Raw genomic sequence first — 7,834 nt, forward strand, 5'->3', positions numbered from 1 at the left:
ATTGTGTGTGTTTATGTGTTTACGCGTGCTGACGCGCCGTTGACAGGCAGTAAAGCATTGCCGTGAGGTTCTTCAAAGGACTACCGACACCAGAGTCCGAGAGTCCAGACCTGTAACGCCTCGCGTCCTGGCAGCCGGTGGTTGCGGTACAGGGGGAGCGCGGAGCTGATAAATCGCGTCCGCCTGAAGGGGTGGAGAGGAGGACAGAGGGCAGGACTGGCAGGGTGCGGTCTGTCGCACTCGCATCTGATCTCGGGTCACTTCCATTTCCATCTCAACTGAGACCCGTGCGCCACAGCGCAGCATTCAAAAAGCCGAGCCGGGCGCCAGAAACCGCTGCGGGTACGCGCACTCTGACCGCGACTCTGCGCAGCCAGGATCCGCCTGCGTACGATTCTGAACGCGCTTGCCAAGATAAACGGAACTTCTCTATTTATTCCCCCTGTCTCCGCTCGGACTGAGAGAAAGCGAGTTTAACAGACCCGAGAGGACGGCCGACGAGCTGGCACCAGCCTCGCCATCATCAAACGCCTGGGGGAACCCTACGTATCCGGTCCGGGGTGCGCAACATGGTGAGCGGCAGGTGCCCCGAAGTATCACCGTCCTAATAGACCGGTCCTCCTCCCCCTCCGGTGATCTTGATTGAGGACAGAAACTGAGATTAGGGGGAGGAGGTGTGCACTACCATCATAATCTTCATAATCTCTGACACTCCATATTTTTGGAGTGCCCTTTGGCACCGGTTGGTATGAGACTCTCCATAGCGGTGGCGCTGCTCACCGGGTGTATCTTGTCTCTCTCGCCACTTTGCGACAGCTGCGGACCGGGCAGAGGTTATGGGAAGAGACGGACTCCGAGGAAGCTCACGCCCCTCGCCTATAAGCAATTTAGCCCAAACGTCGCCGAGAAGATGCTCGGTGCGAGTGGGCGATACGAAGGGAAGATATCGCGGAGCTCCGAGCGTTTCAAAGAACTAACACCCAACTACAATCCAGACATCGACTTTAAGGATGAGGAGAAGACAGGTGCTGACCGAATGATGACGCAGGTGAGACAGACGGAGACCATCCAGGTCACCAAAGCGCATTGGGAAGGTCTGCTGGTTTATTTGAATCTGTCACTGTTTAAATCATGCGAAGAGACAAAACAATTATCTCACGTGGTTAATTGTTTTGCTTAAGGACTTAATAGTGATGATAACTCATTTGTCAATGGGATTGAACCCCGACCTTTTATCATAGATATTGCCACTTCACTTTACACGAGGGGCTATTTTCTGAAGGGTATACTGTGCCCCGCTAAGGCAACAGTTGTATTTCGTTGTCCATGTTGTTTTTCCTTGAAAGTTTGATAACCTTTTAGTTTGTTCAGAGGATGTGACCAAGAACATCTGCGTGTTATTCATTAGTTGGTCCGTTGAAGACCTTCAATTCGCAACAGGAACAAATGGAAGGTTTAAATGAATGTTTATTGTATCGTGGCTTTCGAGCCTGTATAGTCCTAACAAGGTGTCGTCTTGCGCGTTTGTTCGGACGCTTTTCTTTCATTATAGCTTTCATTATTTCGCGTGCGTCGGGGAAAGAGAGCGCCTCTGAACGTCCTTGAGTTCATTCAAGGTTTCAGCTCTTTCACTCTTCATAACAGAACGAGGGGGAAGGTTTCGTCCAATTAAAGAAACAGTAGTCATCGGGTTATTTTATAACCGCATATTTGAACTTTCTCCCACGGGGCACTTGCTCGATGTATGTGAATGAATGAGCGCAAAAGGGGGGCGACTGCCGATAAAACGCAAAGGAAACCCGAAACGCTCAATTAAAACAGTGCCTCGGCTGTTTCAGGCGCGACTGGAAAAGAAAACATTAAAAGTGCGCTTTTAGATCGAGCATGACCCGAACTGTTTTAATGTTTCCCCTTATGCTCCGACACGAGCGCTCGTGATTAACGGCACTTCTTTGAACCGTCGGGTGTTTTTTACGATGTTGATGTGGTCCCGAGCAGAGTTTATTTGACTCCGATCTCCCCCTCGCCAGAAGTATTTATATCAGCTCTTTTCCTCCGAATGCCCATGCGACCCACGTGGGAACGGAAGAGGGCTCACCCCGTCTTTACCTGTCACCTCTCCGGTACGCGCGTCTACCCGCGACCTTCCCACGATTTATGAGGGCGACCGCTGGAGACAGCCTCTGCTCTGTTTTTGCCCTTTTTATTTTCTTGTTTGTTTTCGTGCGTAAAAATAGCGCGTTAGCCTTAATTGCGCACATATTTCTCTCCACCTTATTTTTGATTCAGTGGCTCTCATACAGGCGCGAGTGTTCGGACCACGCGTCGCCGGTGCGCGCCGGGTGAATGTTTACGCAGCCCGCGGTTAAAGCACTCCTCCTGAAAACCCGTCGATCTCTGCTTTGAAAGCTAAACTAACAGAGTTCACGGGCTGATTTATGAAGTCCAGTTCACTTTTGCGACCGCGACCAAAAAAACAGGAGCTGAAATCCACACCGCCATGTGAACAGGCATCTATGCATACTCTATTCTTATCATCCAATCCGTATACATGCAGGGGGAAATGTGTTTTGAATAGATTCGTCATTTTATATCGCATAAAAATACAAATGCATATTTTCTTTGGTCGTGGAAGAGCTTTATCATTATATCTGAAATGATGCCAAACGCGCAATCTGCACTAAGTTGACCATTAACTACCGTTTCCTTTTGCAGGTCAACATAAACCGGTTCTGCAAGTCTTATCATTGCTTTCTATACGGTTTTACAAAAACTATTCGATCATTTATATTATATGGAAAGAGGGCGTTACGTTTTATTTGACGTTTTATTTTTAAGAATATTTATTGCTATAGGCACACAAAAAACAGCTTATCAGTAATGCACTGTGCTTTATGCTTGACAGATATCAGTTCCAGTAAAACCACAGTATCAGCTTTTTTATTTTATCAATGACTATTTCCTTGTCTAAATGCAATTCTGCAAGCACCTATTTACCATGATGTCATTCCAAACCTGGTACCCTGGCTGCTTTTTTTTATGATTTGTTCTTTGTGAGCCTAAATACCTTCTTTGAATAATATCATTTTGTATTCTACCACAGAATGAGGGCGAGTAAATATGACAGAAATCATTTTTGAGTGAACTGTACTGTAGCAGTAATGTGAGAGAGCGCATGTAAGTGTGGGAGAGTGCATTATCATTGTTGTCTCGTGGTCTACATTTGCTCCTGTACGTGTTTTGGTTTCAGTGCCAGAAAGACTCAACATAACAAAGAAAACACACCGGATCTTTATTTTCAATCGCTCTTTCTTGTTTGCCGTCTTGCTCAACCATTCACTCCCAACTCAGATATCCAAAGAAATGTAGAGAGCACATGGAGAGGTTATGTACATTACAGTGCCCATCAAAACACTGAAACGGCAGAGGCCTTTTAAAGCCTCTATTGGGTTGGAAAGGTGGGTCTCCGGTTTTCGGAACAGAAATAGATTTTTGACGGTGCAACTATGTAGCGAGGACTTTGCAGAATAGTCACATCAAAGAATTGCTGTCGTCACTAGGCAAGCAATTTGTGCCCACTTAGTCGGTGGTTACGTGGTGACCTTGCATGTCTCGTGGCCTCTAGTTATGGCGGGGATTTATCAGCCCGTGGGCCAAATGTATGTGTGCTTACAACAACTGTGTCAAATGGCTGTCAGGTCTTTATTTGTCTGTGCGTACCGCGTCTCTCACGTAGCAACCGGCCCATATGGGGTTTTGACAGGAGTGCCTGAAAAATCCATATTTCTTCCTGGAAATCCACTAAGTGAAGACAATGGCCTTGTGTTCTTTGCTACCATAGAACATGCAAAGCTGTCCAATGTTTCTTCAATTAGTTACTTATGTATCGGAGTATAGCATACTTGTCTAAGAAAATTAAAATTCTTTCATTGTTTACTCACCCTCGTGTCATTCCAACCCTGTATGACTTTCTATTTTTCAGCATAACTCAAAAGATGTGTCACGGTAACCATGGTTACCGGTTTTCCATTACCAAAGATTTTCTCGTTAGCTCACATTAAATTGTCAATGATTAGCCTGAAAGAATGAAGTCTTAAACTGAGGCGAGACTCAAGACTGTTTTAGTTACATGATTTCACTTAGTTTTTCTCAAATTGCGCATTTGTATCTTTTACAGCGTTGTAAGGACAAGCTTAACTCGCTGGCCATCTCGGTGATGAACCTGTGGCCTGGCGTGCGTCTGCGGGTCACGGAGGGCTGGGACGAGGACGGACATCATTCCGAAGAGTCCTTGCATTACGAGGGCAGAGCGGTTGACATCACCACCTCGGACCGCGACCGCAGCAAGTACGCCATGCTGGCCCGCCTTGCTGTGGAGGCCGGGTTCGACTGGGTCTATTACGAGTCCAAAGGCCACATTCACTGCAGCGTCAAATCAGGTGCGTTTGTTTCGGAGATCTGATGTGAGAAACAGATAAGGGAAGAAAATGAGTAGAAGCAAACAGGGAGGAGAGATGATGTGTGCGCATGAGTTTAGGCTTTCACAAGTTTTATATTGATCTAATCTTAACTAACAGAGAAGCTTCTCACCTGGATTAAGTGTATGGTAATGTACGGATACAGAGCGGTGCACTTAAAGAGCATGGCGGTGATGTGATTTAAATACAAATAGAAACACATAAAATGCCTTTTTTGTTTACCGTGAGCACCTTGTGAGTGAGTCACACAAGCATTTGTGTATGTTTTGCTAATGTTCAGTGATGTTAAGCAGCCTAATCTGTGCCGTCTGATCAGTGCGACTCTCACTAACATCTCATCAGCTCTTACTTTCACTCAGTTTTCTTTCACCTTTGCTTTAGTTTGACTTTTATCTTTTTTTCTGTCTTAGGCTTCATTCACCATCAGCATCCTCCAGACACGCTACATGCTGTTTATGCTATTTTATTCAACAGGAGAAAAACATAAGATTAATACCTTAAAACATTTTATAACAAATTAATGAATCTTTTTATCTTTAGCACATGCATTTAAGACACACTTAATAGGGATAGTTCACCCAAAAAAGGACATTTTGTGAATCAAAACCGTATACATTTCTCTGTTCTACACAAAATAATATATTTGGTAGAATGTCAGTAACTAAACAGATCTCATCCCCCATCGACTCCCATAGTATTTATTTTCCCTGTGGCAATAAATGGGAATTGGTTGCTGACATTTTTTCAAATATCTTCCTTTGTGTTCAACAGAATAAAGAATTGAAACAGTTTTCGAACAACCAAAACAATGTGATAAACGATGACAGATTTAAATCCGGATGGGATTAGTTATTAACAAAATATCCAAATATTATATTTTATTAAACATGTCCATAAATAATGTGATGATCTACCTGCTGAGTAGCCTGTGTAAACTTCATATATTTATGATAAACTGGTAATAGTAATTAGTAATCTAGTAATAGCAAGAAAAGTAATGTTTGCAGATGCAGCTTTGTATAAATGCAGTTTAATTGGTGTATTTCAATACTGCTGGGTTGTTTAGGTCCATAACATTTGGCCAAACCCCACCATTGTTTTTTATTAGTCTAGAAAAATCTATATGAACTCAGCCTTAGGCTGAAACAACCCAGCATTTTCTATACTGGATTGTGGCGTAGGAGTCCAAATACTTTCAGTGGCTATCGTATATCTTCTCCAACATGTTTAACTAATATTTCATATTGTTTATGGCCAACCCCATTGCAAGGTGTATTTGACAATTTATTTGATATATTTGCATTGTGTTTTATAGTAAAATCGCAATAACATTTATTATCTGTTTTCTGTATTTTCTCATTTTTCTTTTTCTTCTTTTCTTTCATTCTTCTTTCACCTTTCCTTCCTGCCCAGATCGCGTAACCCGAGTCAGCTGTTCCTGACTTGATCAGATAGGAACAGAGTTTTTTTATCTAGCTTTTATATGTTGTTTATTATAATGTACATATTGTAACCAAACTAGAAAGGCAAAAACTGCTTGCAGTGCCGGTTGAGTTAGAAAGAGGCCACTAGGAGGCGCTCCGACGTCAGATAAAGGCCGGGACTTTAAAGACGTCACACTTATCTCATGCACCTCTTCTACCAATCACTTAGGAAGATACCGTAGGACCTACCAGTGACTGAAGAGCTAAAAGGCCAGAGGTTAGGAACAGTGTCTTGGGCATCGTCTCCATTCTCCATCTCTGCAATAACACGTTACTTTCTTTCTTTCTCCATCTTACATTTCCTCTCCTACATCATCACATTCTTTTACTTCTCTCCATCTCTGTACTGCCCTCAGATCACTCCGTAGCTGTAAAGACAGGGGGTTGTTTCCCTGGGGGGGCTTTGGTGACGACGGAGAACGGGACGCAGAAACCAATTCGTGAGCTCAGATCTGGCGAGCGTGTCCTGGCCTCTGATGGAAGCGACGGGTCCGGCGAACTCATCCACAGCGACGTACTCACCTTCCTGGACCGCAGCCCCACTACCCAGAAACCCTTTTACGTTATGAGCACTGAGGACGGAACCAGTGTCTCTTTAACAGCCGCTCATTTACTATTTGTGTGGGTTGGGAACTGCTCCGGAGACGAGCACCCAGTGACAGGAGCCCTCCGGACGATATACGCCAGCGATGCTCATGCGGGGCAGTGCTTGCTGACCGTGGACGAGCGACACGGAGGGGGACTCAGGAAGCGTGTTTCACGCATCACTCGAGTGGAGGTGCAGGAGGACCAGGGCGCTTACGCACCGCTCACGGCCCATGGCACTTTGGTGGTGAATGGAGTGATGACCTCGTGTTATGCAGTCGTGAACAGGCAACAGCTCGCTCACTGGGCGTTTGCTCCTCTCCGTCTTTTGTACAAATGGACCGGGCCGGATCATAATAACAAGACCGGCTTACACTGGTACTCTCGGGTCCTGCTGAGTGTGGGATCACTACTGCTGGACTCAGAACTGTTCCACCCGTGGGCATTAGAAGGTCATGAAAGATGATGGATTGAAAAATAAAGGAGAGGCCAAAGCAATTTAAAGACAGAGATTGAAATGTTTGAAAGCTCAGGGTTCAGGACTCGATTAGCATTTATCCATCACCAGTGTCAGTGTAAGGTTTATCAAAACAAGCGGCGTTTGAGTGTTATTTCTTAAACATTCCCCGTCGTCCTGTGGCTGGAAAGAATATAATCCCACCCCAGATTCACAGCACTTGTTGAGCCAATGTGGCTGGATTTGTCATACAAACAGATCGATGTTTGATAGCAACACCATCGTGCAGTTACAAATGTCTTATTTATAGTTGTCTCTGAGATAAGAGATTACACACATCACATTTTACTGTAAAGTGAACAGATTGCACACTGACCCCCAGGTCATGCTTTTTACAGGAATTGTGAGAGACCAATTATGTTTTGTGCTTTGTGTTGTATGTCTATGACACTATTCCCGTAATCCAGCCTCTTTCCTCATTGGATAGTCTTGTTCAACTAATTTATAAACATTTTTACAGGTACTAATGATGTCATTAAGATTTGATTAAAGTATTTAAAAATCTATTTTTTAAATTAAAGTTGACACAAATAAGTTCCTTTTGTCTCTTATTTGGTCTTGGATGACCATTTACACTGTCACTTCATTGTCATCTGAAGGTTTGTGTGCGTAATTGTACTGATGGCAGAAGAGGGTTGGTACAGCCAAACAGGGAGATTAGATGGTTTCATTGAAATGTCGAGGCGTAACGGGATTCCCACCGATTATGTCATATCAGACAATTTAAAAGACACAACTCCTGTTACTATTAAGACAACGCAAACATGACA

General features: G+C 44.2%; 1 protein-coding gene across 1 annotated transcript; it reads left to right on the plus strand.

The window, feature by feature from the left end:
- Positions 1–46: 46 nt before the first annotated feature.
- Positions 47–7,602, plus strand: ihhb (Indian hedgehog signaling molecule b). The gene is made up of 3 exons (XM_079459721.1): positions 47–1,048; positions 4,178–4,439; positions 6,319–7,602. Exons 1-3 carry the CDS (start codon positions 749–751, stop codon positions 7,011–7,013), a joined length of 1,257 nt encoding a protein of 418 aa, XP_079315847.1. The 5' UTR covers positions 47–748; the 3' UTR covers positions 7,014–7,602.
- The last annotated feature ends 232 nt before the right edge of the window (positions 7,603–7,834 follow it).

Source organism: Barbatula barbatula (assembly GCF_947034865.1).
Source record: "Barbatula barbatula genome assembly, chromosome: 7".
NCBI classification, from domain to species: Eukaryota; Metazoa; Chordata; class Actinopteri; order Cypriniformes; family Nemacheilidae; genus Barbatula; species Barbatula barbatula.

Excerpts from the sequence above, each read along its gene's own strand:
- ihhb (XM_079459721.1), top strand. The coding sequence starts at position 749 with ATGAGACTCTCCATAGCGGTGGCGCTGCTCACCGGGTGTATCTTGTCT. Across the intron at positions 1,049-4,177 it reads CTGACCGAATGATGACGCAG|CGTTGTAAGGACAAGCTTAA; the intron begins GTGAGACAGACG and ends TATCTTTTACAG. Across the intron at positions 4,440-6,318 it reads TCACTGCAGCGTCAAATCAG|ATCACTCCGTAGCTGTAAAG; the intron begins GTGCGTTTGTTT and ends TACTGCCCTCAG.